This window comes from Lutra lutra, chromosome X, assembly GCF_902655055.1.
Source record: "Lutra lutra chromosome X, mLutLut1.2, whole genome shotgun sequence".
Lineage (NCBI taxonomy): Eukaryota > Metazoa > Chordata > Mammalia > Carnivora > Mustelidae > Lutra > Lutra lutra.
The window spans coordinates 701122-724472 of record NC_062296.1 but is presented as its reverse complement, the minus strand read 5'-3'; the positions used below and the strand labels follow the sequence as shown (position 1 = coordinate 724472).

At 40.2% G+C, this 23351-nt stretch overlaps 1 protein-coding gene across 5 annotated transcripts in view; it reads right to left on the bottom strand.

The window, feature by feature from the left end:
* Nucleotides 1–23351, bottom strand: part of F8 (coagulation factor VIII) — a 119294-nt gene that overhangs the window by 90931 nt on the left and 5012 nt on the right. For 4 of the 5 annotated variants that reach the window (XR_007124681.1, XM_047715162.1, XM_047715163.1 and 1 more), the window contains exons 2-5: nucleotides 13398–13519; nucleotides 9701–9823; nucleotides 7699–7911; nucleotides 13–81 (exon numbers count right to left, since the gene is read on the bottom strand). Coding sequence is in view for 4 of the 5 variants with exons in the window: in XM_047715162.1 (XP_047571118.1) it covers nucleotides 13–81; nucleotides 7699–7911; nucleotides 9701–9823; nucleotides 13398–13519 (527 nt within the window). In the remaining variant the exon portion in view is untranslated. Of the gene's footprint in view, nucleotides 1–12; nucleotides 82–7698; nucleotides 7912–9700; nucleotides 9824–13397; nucleotides 13520–17406; nucleotides 17466–23351 lie in introns of those variants that run through there. The other variant, XM_047715166.1, reaches the window with a different exon arrangement.

Genomic DNA, 23351 nt, shown 5'->3' with positions numbered 1-23351 from the left:
CAGGTCACTAACCTTCATCAAACACAGCAAAAAGCAGTACAAATTCAGGCAAGTCCTGTGTCCTTTCTCTGGCCAGACTCCCTGAAAAAGAAGTGAGAACATTCACCTTCTTTTGAGAACCCTATCATGGGAAATCAACACTAGGAGAAGATGTCACTTCTCCTATTGCTTTGTCTCTTGGGTTAACCCTAACCCTGTTAACTTGACCACAGTATTGCTTCTTTGGTGTCAGGTGTCCTATACCAGTTCTTCTAAAACTATTTGGGGCAAATGACTTTTTTTCACTTCAGATTTGTTGCAGACCGGTACTTATATAAAATATAAGAAAAATGAATCACTCAGAAAATGAAATTAAAGAAACATGCAAAATACAAGCTCATATAATCATATGTTATATATATATATGCATGTGTTCAGAACAAATATAAAAGAGAAAGATTACAAAAACTGTAAATACTGTTCAAGGAAAGTATGTATATAGGCAATTAAACATAGAAAATTTCTATTATGCTTTTAACTTTTTTTTACTTTTGCAAAGTATTATGACCAAAATAACAATAATCAATATTAAACACCTATAATCACACTTTAAGTGAACACCATGTATACCAACATGCTTTAATTATTGAATTTGTTGGTTGTCTTCATTTGATTGGGAAATTTTCATTGCAGGCTTACTTTAAGCAGGAAGATTTTTGTTTTTGATGTTCTCCTTTTTTCTTATACTCTTGACACTTGAAAGTAAGTCTTTGATTGGATGAAGAAAGTAACTCACCTATACAAATTTAAATTACAGGTAAAGCTGTCTGAAAACATTTGGATTCTTTTTATTTTATTTTTAAAATCACCAAACAGTGAAACTGACTCTTACTTTTGGTGTGTGAGCCTATGGGTCTTTTTTTTTTTAAAGATTTTATTTATTTATTTGACAGACAGAGATCACAAGCCCGCAGAGAGGCAGGCAGAGAGAGAGGAAGGGAAGCACCCTCCCTGCTGAGCAGAGAGCCTGATGTGAGGCTCTGCCCCCGGACCCTGAGATCAGGACCTGGGCCAAAGGCAGAGGCTGAACCCACTGAGCCACCCAGGCATCCCAAGCCTATGGGTCTTAACATGAAACCACCAACCATCAGGACACAGGACAGTTCCAATATCCCTAACCGTAACCCTTGGCAAACACTGATCTGTTTCCCATTGCAATATATTTGTATTTTTGAGATTGTCATATAAATGGAACCATACAATATATACCCTTTTGAGATTGGCTTTTTTACTCAGTATAGTGCCTTAGAGATTCATCCATTTTGTTGCCTGTATCAGTAAAATTCAGAAACTATCTACCTGGAGATGGTGTAGATTCCCACAGGTTAACCTGGAAGCTTTTTGAACACTGTCCTTGTTTTTTGTTTTATGAAATCTTCATTACATAGGTGTAATTGCTTAAATCATTAGCCATTGGCGACTGAGCTCAATATTCAGCCCCTCTCTCCTTTCCCCTTGTGGGAGAGGGGTGGGGGGCTGGGGCCAAGTGTGACTGAAAATTCCAGCCCTCTAATCACTTTGTTGACTCTACCGGTGATCAGCCCCCATCCTTAGATGTAGGGGCCAAAAATCACCTCAGTAACATAACAAAAGACGTTGTTACTGTTCTCATCACAGAAAATCTCAAGGGTTTTAGAAGCTCTACCAGGAAGGAGATGAAAACCAAATATATATTTTATTTAAATCACAACATTACACTGCCAAACTGTACTCCAGAGTGGCTATACCATTGTGAATCCCCAGCAAGAATGTATGAGACTTCCTGTTGGTCTGCATTCTTAACAGCATACTTAACAATTTTTAAATTATCACATTAGGTATTCTAATATATTTGTAGCAATATTTCATTGTGGTTTTAATATGCATTTTCCTCATGGCCAATGATACTGGACATCTTTTCATGTATTTGGCACTTGTATATCTTCTTTGGTGAATTATCTATTCAAATATTTTGTCCATTTACCTTTTTAAGCATTTTTTAAAAAGATTTTATTTATTTATGACAGAGAGAGACATAGCGAGAGAGGGAACACAAGCACGGGGGAGCTGGAGAGGGAGAAGCAGGCTCCCCACTGAGCAGGGAGCCTGATATGGGGCTGTATCCAAGGAATCTGGGATCATGACCTGAGCCTAAGGCAGACACTTAACGACTGAGCCACCCAGTCACTCCTATTTTATCCATTTAAAAAAATTGTTTTTTTTCCTTATTATTGAGATTTGAGAACAAGTTTTATATATAATACATACACATATAATACACATGTATAATACATATATAAAACAAAAAATATCTTCATTATTGTGAACATATTTTTTATATATATCACATCAGTCCTTAGCCAGATACGTGATTGGCAAATATTTCCTCCCAGTCTGTAGCTTGTCCCTTCATTCTCTTAAAAGTGTTTTTTCATTACAAAAGCAAAAATTACTAGTGTTGATGAAGTCACGTATATCAATTTTTTCATTTAGGAATTGTGTGATATTTTCTCAGAACCCTTCTCTTAACCCCAGGTCATGAAGATATTCTACTATGTTTCCTAAAAGTGTTATGGTTGTATATATCACATTTAGAGCTATAACTCTTCTTGAGTTACTCTTTGTATAACTATAAGGTCTAAGATCATTGCACCATTTGTTGACAAGATGCCTCCTTTGAGTTATTTTTGCACCAGATCAATTGGGCTTATTTGTGGGGATCTATTTCTGGACTTTTATTCTATCTCACTGATCTATAGGTCTATTCTGCTAACTAACACATGCTATGATTACTGCAGCTTTATAGTAAATTGTAAAATTGAGTAAGATTATTACTCCAAATTTATTCTTTTGCAAAATCATTTTAGCAAATCTAGTACTTTTGCCTTCTCATATAAATTTCAGAAACAGCTTGTTTGTGACCACAAAAAAAGTTTCCTAAAAATCTACAGACTGGGGAGAACTGAGATCTTTACTATGTTGAATCTTATAGCACACAAACAGTATGTCTCTCTGATTTCTTTTACTTTGTAGTTTTCACCATACAGACAATGTACATGTTTTGTTAGATACCTAAACTTTCAATTTTTGGAGCTATTGTAAACATTTGTTCTTACATTCTGGTTTCCAGTTATTCATTGACAGTATGTAAAATACACATTTTTAAAATTTTTATTTTCATTCCAGTTAGTTAACATATAGTGTAATACTAGTTTCAGGTGTACAGTAGAGTGATTCAGCAGTTCCATACTGTACCCAGTGCTCACCACAAGTGTCCTCCTTCATCCCCACCACCTATGTAACAGTCTCCCACCAAACCTCCCCTCTGGTAACCATCACTGAGTTCTCTATAGTTAAGAGTCTGTTTCTTCATTTACCTCTCTGTTTTTTTTCCATTTGTTCATTTGTTTTGTTTCTTAAGTTTCATGAGTGAAATCATATGATATTTGTCTTTCTCTGACTTATTTCACTTAGCATTATATCCTCTAGTGCCATCGCTGTCATTGAAAATAGCAAACGTTCATTCTTTTTTATGGCTGAGTAATATTCCATCATATAATAATATTCCTACACACACACACACACACACACACACACACACACACACCCCACATCACAACTTTTTTATCCATTCATCAGTCAATGAATGGATGGCCCCTTTCCATAATTTGGCTATAGTAGATAACGCTGCTATAAACACTGGGGTCCATGTATGTCTTTGAATCTGTATTTTTGTATCCTTTGGGTAAATACCCAGTAGTGCAATTGCTGGGTTGTAGGGTAGTTCTATGTTTACCTTCTTGAGGACCTTCCACCCTATTTTCCAGAGTGGCTGCACCAGTTTGCATTCCCACGAACAGTGCAAGAAGGTCCCCCTTTCTCCACATCCTCACCAACACCCTGTGATGTTGTTACTTTTGGCCATTCTGACAGGTGTGAGGTGGTATCTCTTTGTGGTTTTGATTTGTATTTTCCTGGTGATGAGTGATGCTGAGCACCTTTTGACATACTTGTTCATCATTTCTATATCTTTTTTCCCCCCAGAAATACCTATTTACATCCTTTGCCCATTTGAGAAATACTGAAGGGCAATAAAAACAGAAATTCCCTGCCAGTTTGGTGGTACTTTAAATTCTGATGCCTTTCCTGACCTGTTTGTTCTATTTGATTTTTAGGATTCTCAAATGGCTGGGCTATGCATTTTGTCAAGGTTCTATAGTTGAGCTCAATGGGAGATAAAGGCATTATGTTTCTTCCATCTTATCCAGACTAGAATATCTGTTGACTTTTTGAAAAAATTTTACTTTTTAAAAAATTGATTTTATTGATTTTATTTTTTTAATAAGGATTTGATTTTTAAGTAACCTTTATACTCAATGTGGGGCTCAAACTTAGAACCCCAAGACCAAGAGTTGCATGCTCCACTGCCTGAGCCAGACAGATGCCTCTCTGTTGACTTTTTAAGTCAATCTTCTGCCAATTAATTCTTTTGATTTTAAATTTATTTGTTTATATTTTATATGTAAACATGTTTTGATTATTTATTTATTTATTTACTCACTCACTCACCCCACTTCTTTTTTTTTTTTTTTTTTTTAAAGATTTTATTTATTTATTTGACAGAGAGAGATCACAAGTAGATGGAGAGGCAGGCAGAGGGAGAGAGAGAGAGAGAGGGAAGCAGGCTCCCTGCTGAGCAAAGAGCCCAATGTGGGACTCGATCCCAGGACCCCGAGATCATGACCTGAGCCGAAGGCAGCGGCTTAACCCACTGAGCCACCCAGGCGCCCCACACTCACCCCACTTCTAGTGCAGAGCCCAACATGGGGCTTGACCTCATGACCCTGAGATCAAGACCCGAGCTGAGATCAAGAGTTGGATGCTTGGGGCATCTGGGTGGCTCAGTCAGTGAAGCATACACATTTGGCTCAGGTCATGATCCCAGGGTCCTGGGATTGAGCCCCGCTGGGCTCTCTGCTCAGCAGGGAGACTGCTTCTCCCTCTCCCTTTGCCCCTCCCCTTGTTTGTGCTCTCTCTCTCTCTCTCTCTCAAAAAAACAAATAAAATCTTTTAAATAAAAACATGCTTCACACATCACATATTACCATGGAAATGCAAATTAAGGCAATTTGATACCACTACATACCTATGAGAATGGCCAAATTCCAAACCACTGGCAACACCAAAAGCTGGTGAGGGGGTGAGGAACAGCAGGAAGTCTAATTCATGCGAAATGATAGAGCTACCTTGGAAAAGAGGTTGGTGGTTTCTTGCAAAAGAAAGCATACTCTTGCCATACGATCCAGCAGCTATGTTCCTTGGCATTTACCCGAAGAGCCTGAGAACTATGTGTGTATACAAACCTGCACATGGATATTTACAGCAGATTTATTCATAACTGTTTAAAACTTGGAAGCAACTGAGATGTCCTTCACTGTGCATGGATAAACTGTGGTCCGTTCAGACAACAGAACATTACTCAGTGCTAAAAAGAAAAACACTATCAGGCCATGAAGAGACATGGAGAAAGCCTAATGCATTACTAAGTGGAAGAAATCAATATGAAAAGGCTATGTACTGTATAATTTCAACTATTTGACACTCTGGAAGAGGCAAAACTATTGATAAGATAATTTAAAAACTCAGTGGTTGCTAGGGAGTGGGGCAGGAAAGAATGAAGAGGTGGGACACAGAGGATTTTTAGAATAGGGAAACTATTCTGTATGATACTATAATGGTAGATACGAGTCATTCTACATTTGTCCAAACCTGTAGCCTGTAAACCAACAAGAGTGAACCCTCATGCACAGTAGGACTTCAGGCGATAATGCTACGTCACTGTGGGCTCACTAGTTATAACAAGCATACCACTCTGGCACAGGATGCTGACAGTGGGGGAGGCTGTGGGTGGGGTGTAGACAGGTGGTATTTGAGAATTCTCTACTTTCTGCCTAGTTTTCCTGTAAACCTAAAACTACTCTAAAAACTACTCTAAAACAAAGTCCATTTAAAAGGAAAAAGACTTCTGGGTACCCTCTAGCTCCCATGCTGAAAAGACCCTGTGGAAAACTCCAACTATTTGAGTTTTCCAAGCCTAGGTGCCAGACATGTGAATAAACGTTCATTCAGGATGACCTTGGCTCCAGCTCTATCTGACTACAGCCTCATCAGAAATCCTCAGACAAGAGTACTGCACACCCAGCTGCCATTCTGAGAGGTAGAACGGCTCATACAGAGTCTCTAGTCTGGCCAGGGCTCTGGTGCCTCTTCCTGCTCTTCTCTTCCTCTTCCAAAGCCAAGTCTTCAAGGAAGGGACTAGAAACCCTTGGGAAGAGTCTAAAGGGCTAGGGCATTTTGGGGCACCTGGGGGATTCAATCACTTAAGTGTCTGACTCTTGATTTCAGCTCAGGTCATGATCTCATGGGTCCTGCTTGAAGATTCTCCCCCTCTCCCTCCGCCCCTCCCTCCACATGCATGTGTATGCCTGTTCTCTCTCTTCAATAAATAAATACACAAACAATAAATAACTGGCTAGAGCATTAAAAAAAAAGAAATCCTGAGATAGACCACCAAGTAAACATACTCTCAAATTCCATGAGAGACCCACAAAAACCACGATAAATGATAAATGATGATTGTAATTTTTAGCCACTAAATTGTGGGGACATGCACATAGTTAAAGGAGAAACAAAAGTCCTGTGAAACTGATTTCACTATTAAAAACTTAGAATTAAAGAAAATTCTGCAATGTTTACTTTCCTAATTTAGTGTATACTCTTAAACTATAAAATAAAAACACGTTTAATGAAAAAATGTTAAAAGATTTTATTTAGGGGCACCTGGGTGGCTCAGTGGGTTAAAGCCTGTGCCTTCGGCTCGGGTCATGATCCCAGGGTCCTGTGATGGAGCCCTGCATCAGGCTCTCTGCTCAGCAGGGAGCCTGCTCCCCCCCCCTGCCTGCCTCTCTGCCTAATTGTGATCTCTGTCTGTCAAATAAATAAATAAAACCTTTTTAAAAAAGATTGTATTTATCTGATAGAGAGAGAGAGACAGCCTGAGCATAAGGAGAGGCAGAGGCAGAGGGAAAAGCAGTCTCCACACTGAGCAGGGAGCCCGATGTGGGGCTCCATCCTAGGACCCCAGGATCATGACCTGAGCTGAAGGCAGACGCTTAACTGACTGAGCCACCCAGGTGCCCAAGGGTTAATTAAATTTAAGATGATTTTTAGAACAAGTTACAAATGTTTACTCTTCTCCGATTTTTTTTTAAAAGTAGGCTCCACACCCAGCACAGAGCCCAGTGCAGAGCTCAGTGTGGGGCTCGAATTCACAACTCTGAGATTACGACCTGAGCTGAAATCAACAGTTGGACTTAACCGACTGAGCCACCCAGGCGCCCTGCTTTTCTACACGTTTTAAATGCTTTTGGGATACAGATGACACAGATGGATGTGTTTATCTCCAGAAAGCTTTCAGGGAACTTAACAGAAAATTTACAAAAGGAACTACTGAGACAGTCCATAGAATGTGATATTTTCTTTCCATGGGCATGTTGCTAAGGAATAGAAACCTCTTTTAGATGAAAATAATATTAAATAATTAATAATTGACCCTTCCTGCTTATTTCGTCTGAGTCCTACCCTCTTCGCAGGGTAAGTCCTACCCTCTCTCACACTTACCTTCTTTGCAAACCAGCAGGGCTCCAATGAGGCCTGAATTCAGGTCTTTCACCAGGTCCACATGAGAAAAATATGAGTAGGTGAGACATGGCGGATCAGAGGCCATTGGAGCGTTCTCTTTCAGGACCTGCCAGACATAAGTATGGCTTTCACCAGGAATGACTTTATCATCTTCCTTCTCCTTTTGGCTGGTCTGATCTTCATATTCAGCACCTAAAGCAAGAAGAGATAACACTGTCCTTTCCATATGCATTGTTCACTCAAGGAAATATAGCAAGTTTATTGTTACCAGTAGATTCTACACAAGAAATAGACTTTCTGCAACTTAATTTGGAAGACTATCAAGCAGCCTCATATATCCCGCAGAAGTTGTAGACCACTAATGTAAACATGAGGGGTTGAGTGGTTCTCACTGTGACCAATAATACTACTTCTATCATTGCATCTTTTTACCTAGTTCATATCAATTCAACTCAACAGACATACATTGGTTATGTACTTTGTCCCCGACTCTTTAATGAGCACTGGTGAAGGTCACAGAAAGATGAGATACAGAGATTTTCAAGTGTTTTTTAGAGAGGGGAAGGGGAATGAGGGCAGAGGGACTGGGAAAAAGAGAATCTTAAGCAGATTCCACACCCCACACAGAGGCTGACATGGGGCTCCACCTCACAATCTTGAGATCATGACCTGAGCCAAAATGTAGAGTCTGACACTTAACCAACTGAGTGACCCAGGTGGCCATTTTTAGAAATGTTTTTAACTTGGCTCTTCTCTGGAGGAGGAGATCACATCAGGGGCAGATATTTTCTGGCTGTCTCATGCTTAGTGATGTAAAAATTAACCCATGGATTAGTTTGATACCTCGATTCTAAATTGAGCACTATCTGTGTTCACTGTTAATGAAGTGTCTTTGCTTCTAGGTCATTTCAGTGGACAGAAGTAGAGAATATTTAAAGGAAATGACATAATGCCTTATGCTTCTACTGAAACACTTTTCTAGCAACTTCACCATAACTTCCTGGGTTTATAATGGTCTCTGGAGTTGCAGAGCAGCCCAAAGCACTGCGAGGGCTCTTCGTTTATACCTTATCTTATCCTATCACATCTATACATCTGAGAGCGGGACCTCACCAACAGAGCAGTACAGGAGACCCCTGCACTGCCCCTACTCTGCCTTTACTTTTACTACAGACTTTCAGCAGCCAAAGGCCACCTCCAAAGTACAGGTGGGTAGTCCCCACTCTAAAGTGAGCCTCTCCGGCATATAGGGACACCCTCTTCAATGTGCACTAGATACTACTGGCTTCATCTAGAAGCAACATCAGACCAACAGCTGTGCATGCCAGAGAGTTGAAGACATTTTTAAAAACGTGAGTTGGCCCCTGGGGATGGAGTTTGTGGTTAAGGTGCCTGTGTGATCATGGGCTGCTATTAAATTCTAGAGAGCAGATATATTTGGATAGAGAGGAAGGGAGCCTGAGGGGTTACATAAAGGGATTCAACTATATAATGGTTAATTTCTTAAAGCAAAGATGGCAAAATTTTAAGATTTAGCAGAGTGATGGGCACCTGGGTGGTGCAGTTGTTTAAGTGTCCAACTCTTGGTTTCGGCTCAGGTCATGATCTCAGGATCAGGGGATCGAGTCCTACAATGGGCTCTGTGCTCTTTGTAATAAATAAACAAATCTTTAAAGAAAAAAAAAACAAGATTTGGCAAAGTGAGGTGATGGTTACAGTGTTTGTGTGCTATATTATTTTCTATACCTTTCTTTGTTCGAAGCATTTCATTAAGAAATGAATATCCTTTTTCCTAATGGTAGGATCTGGAAAGAGGTGGGGGAGGTCTGATAAGAGGCCAACGATGTGTAAAGCTGTCTTGGGGTGAGGATGGCCAGGTAGCACTGAGGTGATGTATTATGAACTTAGTGAGTGCACCATTCGCTAGCTGTAAGACCTTTATCCCTGAGATGACAGGAGAATAGGAGGGCATTTGACTCACCTTCGGAAGCTTTCCAATAGGATACACCAACAGCATGAAGACTGACAGGATGAGAAGCCATGTTCTTAAGTATGATGACCACTGTGTCATAAACCTCAGCTCGGATAGTAGGACCCAGCAGACCTGTGAGAATGAGATGCCCCCTAAAGGTTACTTTGAGAGTGGTACTCCAGAAAACCTGCTATTATGAAAGTGATGGCCAAAGTCACAGTGGAAAAACATGCACCTGTGATTACTGATAAAAAGCAGTAATTGACCGAATAAATGCATAAGCTGCTATCACCACCTCAGTGTCATGGTTGTTGTAAGGATAGATTTCTGGTAATTCACTCAATGCATTCATTCATTCAACTCATAGTTGAGATCCTATTATATTCTAGGAAATGCCCTAAGCACTGGAGATGCAGTAGTGAACAAGACAGATCATGGAAATTACATTCTGGAGAATGTAATTAAGCACATAAAGAAATAAACAAGAAATATTCTGATTGTTGTAAATGCTATAAAAGATGGTGCTGTGCTAGAAAGTTATGAAGCAGGAGATGGAATCCTTTAAACATAGTGGTCAGGAAGGGCATCTTTGAGGAGGTGGCATTTGAGCAGTGATCAGACTAACTGAAAAGAAGCAAGATTTTTAAATATCTAGTAGAATAACATCCAAAGCAGATAAAACAAATGGAAAAGTCCTGAGACAGGAATAATCTTGACATAGTTGAGTAACGTGTGAATGAGCAGGGGAATAGCAGAAAATAAGGTTATAAAGGCAGGCAGGGAATATAACATGTAGGACTTTGTAAGCCAAAGGAGTTTGCATGCATTTGGAACTTACAAGAAGAAAGCAGACTTGGGACTCATTTTAGATGAAGAGTCAACAAGACTTGCTGATGGACTGGAAGTTACAGAGCAGCCAGGAGAATTCCTGAGGTTTGGGTTTGTGCAACTGGGTGGTAGTCAGGCCACGATTCAGAAAAGTAAGAAAATCAAGACTTCTGACTTATGGACATATTAAGTATAAGATGCCTACAAATAATTTATTGAATGAAGTAGATTCAAAGGGACAAAAATATGAAAGAGATTTATTTTTCATAGATTCTAACTGTGTTATGTGGAGGGGCACCTGGGTGGCTCAGTCAGTTAAATGTCTGCCTCTGGCTCAGGTGATGATCTCGGAGTCCTGGGATCGAGGCCTGCATTGGGCTCTCCACTCAGTGGGGAGTCTGCTTCTCCCTCTCCCTCTGCACTGCCCCCTGCTTTTACTCTCTCTCTTTGTGTCAAATAAAATCTTTTAATATAAAGAAAATCTTTATATATATATATATATATATATAAAGATTTTATTTATTTACTTGACAGAGATCACAAGCAGAGAAGCAGCCAGAGAGAGAGAGGAGGAGGAGGAAGCAGGTTCCCCACGGAGCACAGAGCCCAAAGTGGGGCTCAATCCCAGGACTCGGGGATCATGATCTGATCCGAAGGCAGAGGCTTTAACCCACTGAGCCACCCAGGTGCCCCAATAAATAAAATCTTAAAAAAAAAAACCCTGTGTTAAGTGGAGTTTCCCCTCTTGCACTTTGAAAAATCCCAAATTTTTTCCAGTAACCACCACATATTAGCAGTATCATATCAGTCCAGTGATACTAGTCTAACTTAATATCAAACATTTGGTGTGTCCTGAAATTTAAGGGTCCCTCCCTCCTCCAGCTTTCTTATCTTCTTGTCCTAATCTGCCTCCCCCACTCACCTTACTGCCTCCTGACCTTTGAAGCTTGGAGCTAGTGAGAAAAGGATGGGAGTACAAAAAGAGGCACGATGACAAGATGTTTCTTGGAAAGAAGAGTGATAATGTGGCTTTGTTAGTGCCTGGTTGTGGGATGTGCCAAAATTCTGTCTCTTTCTTTCTTAGGGCACTTGTATGAGTTCTTTGGAGACTCTCCCCTTCCCAACGATCCCTTCTCCAGCTGTCCCTTGTCTCTCTCTTGCCACTTTCTGCTTCTGGCAATACAATTAGAGACGTTTTCTATTGGGGTCACCTAGCCCTGGCAGGAAGACCTCTCAGACAGGATCTTCTTCTTCTTCTTCTTCTTTTAAAAATTCCATTTATTATTTTGACAGACAAAGATCACAAGTAGGCAGAGAGGCAGGCAGAGTGGGGTGGGGAGCAGGCTTCCCGCTGAGCAGAGAGCCCGATGCGGGGCTTGATGCCAGGACCCCGAGACCATGACCTGAGCGGAAGGCAGAGGCTTAACCCACTGAGCCACCCAGGCGCCCCATCAGACGGGGTCTTCTTGAGACAAATCTTGTTCTATGACCTTCCTCATCTCACACTGCTATAACCTACTTTCCTTATTATGCCATCAGGGGAAGTTCCTCCAAGTCTCTGCCCTTGAATGTTTTTTCAGATAAAAAGCAGGAAGTAGTCAGAGTCTTATGTCAGAACTTCTACATGGTTCTCTTAAAGCTTCCCTCACTACAGCTTGGCATGAGGGTGAAACCTCCCTCCCACTATGGAAACATACAAATCACCAAATATGGTTAACAAAGAAATCCTCAAATCTAAATTATTTCATAAGTGCCACCTTTTACTTAGGCTTGAGGTGCAAGATGGGCTGAGGGTTGCAGGACCAATTTTGGGCCACCACCTGAACAAATTTTAATTCAGATTCTAGTTAGTTAACATACAGTAGAATATTGGTTTCAGGAGTAGGGGCACCTGGGTGGGTTGCTTGGTTAAGCGTATGACTCCTGATGTCGGTTTAGGTCATGATCTCAGGGTCTTAAGATTAAGCCCTGCATCAGGCTCTGTGTTGGGTGTGGAGCCTGGGAGTCTCTCTGCTCTACTTCCTCTTTCTCTCTCTCTAAATACATATATATACACATATGTACATTTATAAAAATATGCGTGTGTGTGTATATATATATATAAATATAAACATACACATACACACACACATACATACATACATACGGATACTGGTTTCAGGAGTAGCATTCAGTGATTCGTCACTTCTATACAATATCCAGTGCTCATCATAACATGTGTCCTTCTTAATACCCACCACCAATCTAGCCTGTTCTCTATTGTTAAGAGTCTCTCATGGTTTGTTTCCACCTCAATAAAATTTACTTCCTTTTTCTTACTCCAAAATTTCAAATTGGGTAAAACTAACCTTTTATAATATTTTAAAATAATCTCTACACCCAACGTAGGGCTTGAACTCACAACCCCAGGATCAAGAGTCACATGCTCTACTGACTGAGCCAACTAGCTGCTCCCAGTCTCTCTTTAGAATTTGGGGATATTTATCACCTATAATTCTCCAAAATATTTCTCAGGTACGAGATGTCTCATTCTGATATCCTGTTACATGCTTATTTGACATCTGAGAGGATGTATCAAGTAAGCAGTCTGAACTGAAGATCTAAACCTGGGAGTTACTGGCATAGAGATGTCTTAAAATTGTGAGACTGGGTAAGATCAGCTAGTGATCGAAGGTAAAGAGAAGACAGAACAAACCCAGGTCCAAGACCCAGAGCACACCGACATCCAGAGAACAAGCAGAGGAGGAAAGCCCGGAAAAGACACAGACTCTTCAGTCAGTATTTCCCCAACAGGTGGTAGTAAGGGAGGCCTGGGGAATCCTTGCTCGAGCATCAGATACTCAGTTCCATAATAAACAGTCAATATTGTTTATATTACCCATCCACGGTGGCCTGGGTTTGGCAATGTTGAAAAGGTCATCTGTAAACTCTACAAACACAGTCTTTTTGTACATGACTGACGTGTTGAATGGCAAAGAACTTGGCACCCTAGAAGAAAACCTGTGTGAAGAAAGGGAAAAGTCATTCATTTTGGTGGACCCTCTTTGAACCCACTTTTCAGCAGCTGGAAGTAAAGCTTCCATCCCACCCTCCACTACTGTTAACAAGGCAAACTGGAAACTATATAAATCCCTACTATAGACAGGTTCCCAACATTTCCCCCTCTCTCTACCTGACAAGTGGTCATTATACTTAAGAACGTGGCTTCTCATCCTGTCAATGTCCATGCTGCTGGCCCAGGTTTGAATCCTGAGTATACCCGTCACTAGTTGTGAGACTTTGCATTCAATTTTCCTTTACCCCTGAGATGACAGAACAGGAGGACACTTGACTCACCTTCAAAATGAAAAACTCTGTGCTAGGATAGAATATTTAAAATGAGTACATCTGAAAACATATCCAGAATATATACAGAATTCTCAAAAATAACAAGACAAAAACAGTGCAATTTCAAAATGAGCCAAACTCTGAACAGACAGTTCATCAAAGGAAATACAGGAACAGCCAGTTATACATGCAAAGGTGCTCAGAATCTTTAGTCGTCAGAGAAATGCAAATTAAACCTGCAGTGAGACTGGTTTAGGTCGGTTTAGGTCATGCTAAGACCTACCACAGACTGTGCTAAGATGAAAACACTGATACATTAGGTGCCATATGATAAAATAAATCACAAATCATGCATGTTAGTTCAACTGATCCCCCTTTCATTCTCCATTTAAAATCCAACCCTTGCTTTGTAGTAACACCAGGAAGGAAAGAGCAGCTGGTCCTTCAGAGCAGAATGGGGGATGTGTACATGAAACCTAGTGGGTGGGTTCTCCTTACATCGTGGTTTGTATGGCAACGTTTGTTTTGGTAAATAGGATAGAAATGGGTAAGAAGAGAGTAGAGGGCCTCATTATAAAAAGACACGTGGATGCATTTCAGTGCCCCAGGTGGTCTGAACTGCTGAGCCAGTAACCCTGTGCATTCTCTGCCTGGTTACTGCCAAGTGTCAGGGTCTAGAATCCCACAGTGGACAGCAAGCTCAGGCACCACCCAGCCAGCCCCTTCCAGTTTCTAGATAAGGACAAGTTTCCAGGAACCTGGATGAATGGCCAGACAGGGACCCCCCACCCTTACTACTTGGTGTCAAACCCATTTCCTGGTCCTCTGCATAAATTTTGGGTCTGCAAACCAATGCTTTTTCAATCTGACTGATGTCAGAAACAATTAAGTTTTCATTTGCATGTCTCCTCTCAACATTTGTAGACTTGGTTGTAATTCCAACAAGGGCAGTTTTCATCTGTCACTCCCCTGAAGCCTAGTGCACTCATCTCAGAGCTCAGCTCGGGGTGAAGGTGTCAGGGGGGCTCTAATTAGTGTGGTAAAACACATAAAACATAAAATTCACTCTTCAACATGTTGAAGTGTATAGTTAAGTGGTACTAAGTACAACCATCACCACCATCTAGCTCTGTAACTCTTACCTTGCAAAACTGAAACTCAATACCCATTAAACAATAACTTGTCCTTCTCCATTCCCCTCAGCCTCTGAAACCACCATTCTGTTTTCTGTTGCCATGATTTTGACCATTCTAGGGACCTCATATAAGTGGGATTATAAGTTATTTGTCTTTTTGTGAGTGGTTTAATGTCCTTAAGATTGATCCATGTTGTAGCAGGTGTCAAAATTCTCTTCCTTTTTAGGGCTGAATAACATTGCATTGTATGAATAGACCACATGTTGTTTATCCGTTCATCCATAGACAGACACTTGGGTTGCTTCCACATTTTAGCTATTGAGAATAATGCTGCTGTGAACATGGTTATACACATATCTCTTCAAGATCCTGCTTTCAATTATTTTGAGTAAATACCCAGAAATGGAATTAATGGATTATATGGTGATTTTCAAAAAATTTTTAAGGGTCACCATCCTCTTTTTCACAGGGGCACCACCATTTTATATTCCAACCAACAGTGCAGAAGTGTTCCAATGCGTCTACATCCTCACCAACACTTATTTTCTGGTTTTCTTTGTATGATAGCCATTCTAATGGGTGAGAGATTCTATCTCTTTGTGGTTTTAATTTGTATTTCCCTAGGTGAGTTTGAGCATCTTTTCATGTGCTTATTGGCCATTTGTATACATTCTTTGGAGAAATGTCTATTCAAGTCCGGTTTGTCCATTTCTTTTTTTTTTTTTATAAGATTTTATTTATCTACTTGACAGAGATCACAAGTAGACAGAGAGGCAGACAGAGAGAGAGAGAGGAGGAAGCAAGCTCCCCACTGAGCAGAGAGCCCGATGCGGGGCTCGATCCCAGGACCCTAGGACCATGACCTGAGCTGAAGGCAGAGGCTTTAACCCACTGAGTCACCCAGGTGCCCCGTTTTGTCCATTTCTGAATTAGGTTGTCTGCTTACTTTTTCTTTTTAAGATTTTATTTTTTAAGTGATCTCTACTCCCAACATGGGGCTTGAACTCACAACCCTGAGACCAAGAGTCCCATGCTCCACTGATTGAGCCAGCCAGGCACCTCTTCCTTATTGAGTTTTAAGGAGTTCTCCATATACAGGTTTCCCCTGCTATCCCAAAGTAGAACATGCCTATGAAAACTTTTGTAAACTGAAATGGCAGAAAACAAAGAAGAAACTTCCATTCTGTAAAAGGCACAATCCTCTTCAGATTTTTTTTTTTTAGTTAGTGAAAATAGATACTAAAGTAGGTAGTTTGTAAAAGCAAAGCATTGTAAAGCAAACTTTCAGATAGTGGGAGAAATGTACATTTTGGATATTAATCTCTTAGTATTTTTAAAAAGATTTTATTAAAAAAATAAGAATAAAGAAGATTTTATTTATTATATAAATAATGAACTTTTTAAAAAAATAAATGGGGGAAGGGGTAGAGGGAGAGAATCTTCAAGCAGACTTTCTGCTGAGCATGAAGACCAATGTCAGTCTCACGACCCTGAGATCATGACTTGAGCTGAAATCAAGAATCAGATGCTCAACCAACTAAGCCACCCAGGAACCCCAAGAGTCCCTTTGACAGAATCATGAGTAGCCTGGATATGGCTAAGGAAGAAATCTCTGAGCTTGAAACTATGACCACAGGAGCTTTTAAACTTAAAAGCAAAGAGAAAAAAACAGAGTGATGAAAACCAGATTAGAATATCCAAGCACTGTGGGACAACTACAAAAGTTGTAATACATACGATGGAATAGCAGAAGAAAAGGAAAGAAAGGAAGGAACAGAAGTAGTATTTGAAGCAATAATGAGAATTTCCCCAAATTAATGTCATTCACCAACATACAGATCTAGCAAGCTCAGAGGACACCATGCAGGACAAATGCCCCCCAAAACTATTTATTTCTAGGCATATCATATTCAAACTTCAGAAAATCAAAGGTAAATAAAACATCTTGAAAGAATCCACAGGGAAAACACCTTACCCAAAGAGGAACAAAGAAAAGAATTACATACAACTTCTCCTCAGAAACCATGCAAGCAAGAAGAGAGTAGAGTGTTGCATATCTAAAGTGTTGGGAGGAAGAAAAACAACAACCAACCTCGAATTCCCTACCCTGCAAAATTATCTTTCAACAGTGATGGAGAAATAACAACTCCTACACAGACAAAAATGGAGGGATTTGCTGCCAGTAGAGCTGTCTTACAAGAAATATTACAACAAACTACATAGAGAGAGGGAAATTAAAATTAAAATTAAGAACTCAGATCTACATAAAGAAAAGAAGAGCATCAAAGAATGAAAAAGTAGAGAGTATCCACCACAAAAAAGGCACCAAGCCTCAGTCACTGCAACTCCAACCCCGCCAGAACGGACATATGAATGGAGGAGCCACGGCGGAGCCTGCTCTTAGACATGACATCACAGACTCACCAAAGCTGCTCCAGCGACTGCTGCTGGAGTGTCCACCTTGACAGCCACAGAGAGGAGCACTGAGCCCGATACGTCACAACAGCCCAAGGAAACGATTCAGATACTTAGCGAGCCTCGATAAGTACCTATAAACTTCCTGCGTGCCTGCACACATGCACAAAGAGTAAAAAAGCAGACATCCTTTTCTTTTTTCTTTCATTTTTGTGCTTAAAAAGCTACAAACTCAGTCAAGGAAGCACAGATGTTCTCATTATTTGAACAATGTTTGCTGGAAAGAATGTTTTTTATCTGAGTTGTTTTTGGACATTCCGTGACAGCTGTGAATCTGTGACAAAGCCGCCGCCCAAGGTCAGTGGACCACGTCAGCAGGACACCGCGGGGGACTCCCAAGAACTTAGGACGCGCCGAGGTGCTTCCCAGTGGAAGCACAGCTAGGAACCCAGAGACTTCTTTGGAGAGGCACAGGGTGACCCTCCAGCCACTGAAAGCACCTTTGCACCTATGTATCAAGCTGACCCATCTGTAAATAAAGCTCAGGTTTTTTCCTCCACTAGCGGCTGGTCATCAGGGTTCCCCTACGCGACCCTGGGTGTAATCTGAAGTAGAGGTACAAATCTTCACATTGTACGTTAATGCCACCAGAGAGCATCGACCCTGGACAAGATGACTGGCAATTAACATCAACCAGCCTCTGTATGGGCCACCCCAGTGTTGGCAAAATGTGAGGTAAGTGGTGCTTCAAGATGGATCAGGATGGACAAGGCCCACCACAGCCAGCCCGACTTGGGATGACTCAGAAGGTCACTCCAGCTCCAGAGCTCCCTGCGGGGTCAGCCTGCACCGCAGCCCAGCTTCTCCCTGGGCCCACCCCCACTTCTTCCCTGTCCTCCCCTTCCAGGGTACAGGTCCTCTGAGCGCTCTCAAAAAACTTTCCGCACAGCCATCTAACCCTCACAGTCCATTTCCAGGGAGCCCAACCCCATATTAATTCATATTTAAATGTGCTCTAATTTTATCCATCTCTAAAACTTCCCTTGGCATAAACCTACATGGCTTGTAGTCACTGAACAATATCATCTGGTGCCCATACCATCAATCGAACCCCTCTGTTCAGTCCACTTGTCCCATCTCCCAGCCACTTTGAAAACTATGCCCTTCCACACTCAACTCACCCCTTTTTCCATTTTGTCTCCTTGGTTCTGGAGAGTCTACTCCACCCAGTTTTTCCAAAGCTTCCACCACTTTCTAACAAAACTGAGACCCATGTCAAGAGACAGGTATTTTGACGACCAAGAGTACTGTACGTCCACTTTAATATTTCTGACTTAACTGAAAATGTAAGACACACAGAATGTTTACTAGAGGGAACAGGATCCAGAACACACAGAAACACTTCTTTTCTTCCTCTAAGGAAAGAGGCAAAAATCAGAGGCAAAAGAAATAAGCTTGTGGGACAGAGAAACAGAAAGACTAGGCGCTGTTCAAGGGGCCATTCCTAAGAGCATCAGCACCACCCAGGTCTCTGATTCAGTTCTGAGATGTGCATATTTAGGACCTTTTCTGTTAGAGTGGAGTTTCCACTGGTGCAGAAACACGTGATGTATGTGCCTGTGTCAGTTTCACAGTAATCTGCACAGTGACAAAATGTTCCAGGGTTCATGGGTTTTACTCCTTCCTAACTTCTGTGGGATTTTGTTTATGCATTTCCCTTGGGATTTGATATTTAAATCTTGCCAAATCTACTTGGCAACAATGTCCTTCACATGAACTGTTCTTTCACATTTTATCTAAAAAGAATCGGAAAACCTATTATATTCCCTGACCTTTGCTTAGAAGAAGTTGAGCAGCTGCAGGAACAGATAATATAAAACTGAATTTCCCCAGATGTTTATTTCAAAACTTGGCAGAGGTTGTCAGGATATGTCCAGAGTCAGCTTATCCTGTTAATCAGTATCAAAATAATCCAGGCTATAAAATGGTATCATCAAAATAAAAATTCTATCAACTTCTTCCCGGTAAAAATACATGTGACCGCCCGCACAACAACAGAAAGCCAGATGACAAATAAATCATTTTCTCCATTGAATTCACTATAGCACAGGCTGTATGCTAGATGGAAGCTACAGTACAAAATACAATGTAGTAAGTGCAATTATTTTAATAATTTTTAACAAGACCTACATTAATGGATAAGTGGCTGATTGTTCAGTTAGAGATCAGGCTACTGACCATCTGGGCCTCTACTTTAGGGTCATTAACACTGCACAACTGCAGGGTATATAGACTATAGAAGGCACTTGAATCCATTCCTCATACTACAGATAAAAATTAATTCAGCATATCCAAGACCTAAATATAAGAGCTAATACTATAAAACTCGTGGGAGCAAATATAGGCATAATTCTGTGTGACCCTGGATTTGGCAACAGTTCCTTAGATAAGATATCAAAAGCACAAGGAACCAAAGGAAAAAGAAATAGATAAACTGGACGTCATCAAAATGAAAAATTCGGTGCTAGGATAGAATATTTAAAATGAGTACATCTGAAAACACATCCAGAATATATACAGAATTCTTAAAAATAACAAGACCAACAACACAATTTCAAAATGGGCCAAACTCTGAACAGACAGTTCATCAAAGGAAATACAGGAACAGCCAGTTACACATGCAAAGGTGCTCAGAATCTTTAGTCATCAGAGAAATGCAAATTAAACCTACAGTGAGATACCACCACAGAGTCATTAAAATAACTAATGTAAATACTGGCAACATCAAGCATTGTCCAGGATGTGTTGCAACTGGCACTGTCATGTGTAGTTGGTGGGAATATAACATGGTTATATTGGCGGCTGGCAGTTCTTATAGTTAAACATGCATTTCCTGTATCATCCAGCAATTTCATTCTTAGACATCTGACTAAAATAAATGAAAACAGATGTCTACACAAAAGCTTGTACAGGACTGCTCACAGCATGTGTCTTTCTATTAGCCCCCAAACTGGAAACAATCCAAACGTCATGTGGTAGTAAATGGACACACCAATTGTGATATATTCCCATAATGAAGCAGCAATCAGCAACACAAAGAATAAAACTACTTTGTGCAACAATCTGGATGAATTTCTAAATCATGATGGTAAACATAAAAAGCCAGACACTGAAGAGTACATACTGTATGACTCTAATGATATATAAATCTTAAACAGTCAAAAATGAATCCAGAAAGCAGCCTGTTGCCAAGGGCCAGGTCAGGATAGGGAGACTCACCGGAAAGTTGCGGAAGGACTGATATAAATGTTCTGTGTGTTGATTAAAGTGGCGGTGACGTAACTTGTATGCATTTGTCAAAACTTACCAAACTGCACATTAAAAATCTGTATGTTTCACTGTATGTAAATTATACCTGTGGTAGGCAAAATTTTGCTTCTCTTTGCCTCTCCCCTTTGGTGTTATGCTCATGAATATGTTATCTTACACAGCTAAAGAAACTTTGTGGGTGGAATTAAAGTTGCTAATTAGCTGGTCTTGAGAAGGAGAGATTATCCTGATATATCTGGGTGGACCCAAATTAATCATAAGGTTCTTTTTTTTTTTTTTCATTTATCATCTTTATTTGACAACTTAGTATAGTTTAAAGAAGTGTATACAAATATTAAGGTGACAGGAGGTAAACTGTAGTGGCTTTTCACTGTTTTAGCTTAGCCATGCTGGATCTATATCTCCTGTAAATTCATAAGGTTCTTAAAAGTGCAACAGGAAGGCAGAAAAAAGGTCAGAGAGATGAGGTAGAAGTTGAAGTCAGAATGATTTAAAGCATGAGAAAGACTAGTCTGAGGATGAAGGGCCCTACGTGGAACTTCAGAGAAGGAGATGAATTCCAGTAATGATGGCAGCCCTGTCAACAATTTGATTTTGGTCTTGTATGACCCTGAGTAGGGTGCTCAGGCCAGCCCGCCTGGCCTCTCAGCCACTAAAATCGTAATAAATACTCGGGTATTGTTGAAAGCTGTAAAGTTTGAGGTAATGTGTTACACAGTGAGAAGAAACTATTATGATACTCAAAGTTGATCCAAATACTAAGAAATAACTGACAAACAAATAAAAATGCTATTAAAATTCATTCTCCTAAATGAAGCTGGTTCTTTGGAAAAATTAATGAAATTGATAAACCTCTAGCCACACTTACCAAAAAGAAAAAAGATCCAAATACATAAAATCACAAATGAGAGAGGAGAAATCACAACCAACACCACAGAAATACAAACAATTGTAAGTGAATGTTATTGAAAACTACACGCCAACAAATTGGACAACCTAGAAGAAATGGATACAGCACTAGAAACACAAACTACCAAAACTGAAACAGGAAAAAATAGAAAACCTGAACAGATTCATAACCAGTAAAGATATTGAATCAGTAATCAAAAAATCTCCCAACAAACAAAACTCCAGGACCAGATGGCTTCCCAGGAGAATTGTACCACACATTTAAAGAAGAGTTAACACCTATTCTTCTCAAACTATTCCAAAAACGGAAAAGGAAGCAAAACTTGCAAATTCAATCTATTACCCTGTTCCCAAACGAGATAAAGACCCCGCTAAAAAAGAGAACAGCAGGGGCACCTGGGTGGCTCAGTGGGTTAAAGCCTCTGCCTTTGGCTCAGGTAAATGATCCCAGGGTCCTGGGATCGAGCCCCACATCGGGCTCTCTGCTCAGTGGAGAGCCTGCTTCCTCCTCTCTCTCTCTCTGTCTGCCTCTCTGCTTACTTGTGATATCTCTCTCTCTGTCAAATAAATAAAATAAAATCTTTAAAAAAAAAAAGAGAGAGAGAACAGCAGGCCAACAACCCCAATGAACATGGATGCAAAAATTCTCAGTAAAATACCAGCCAACCAAATCCAACAGTACATTAAAATAATCATTCACCATGATTGAGTGGGATTTATTCCTGGGTTGCAAGGGTGGTTCAATATTCAATCAATCAATGCAATACACATTAATACAAGAAAGGACAAGAACCATATGATCATTTCAGTAGATGCAAAAAAAGCATCTGACAAAGTACAACATCTATTCATGATAAAAACCGTCAACAAAGTAGGTTTAGAGGGAACATACCTCAACATAATAAAGGCCAACTATGAAAAACCCACAGCTAACAACATCTTCGATGGGGAAAAACTGAGAGTTTTTCTCCTAAGGTCAGGGAGCATAACAGGGATGTCCAGTCTCACCACTTTTGTTCAACATAGTACTGGAGGTCCTACACACAGCAATTTGACAACAGAAAGAAATAAAAAGCATCCAAATCCACAAGGAAGTAATCAAACTTCAACTATTTGTAGATGACATGCTACTCTATGTAGAAAGCCTGAAAGACTCCACCAAAAAACCTACTAGAACTGACACACAAATTCAGTAAAGTCGCAGGATATACAACATGCAGAAATCTGTTGCATTTCTATACAACGACAATAAAACAGAAGAAAGAGAAATTAAGGAATCAATTCCATTTACAATCAAAATAATAAGTACCAAAAATAATAAGATAATAAGATGAAAAGAAGATAATAATAAGATAAAAATAATAAGATACCTAGGAATAAACCTAACCAAAGAAGCTGAAAGACCTATACTCTGAAAACTATAAAATACAGATGAAAGAAACTGAAGAGGACACAAAGAGATGTAAAAAATAAAAAAAAAACCAAAAACAAAACTCCATGCTCATGGATTGGAAGAACAAACATTGTTAAAAATGTCTATAGCATGGAGGACATTAGGGGAAGGAAGGGAATACTGAAGGGGGGGGGGAATCAGAGGGGGAGATGATTGTAAGAGACTATGGACTCTGTACTCCAGGAAACAATCTGAGGGTTTCAGAGGGGAGAGGGGTGGGTGGATGGGATAGCCTGGTGATGGCTATTGAAGGCACGTGTTG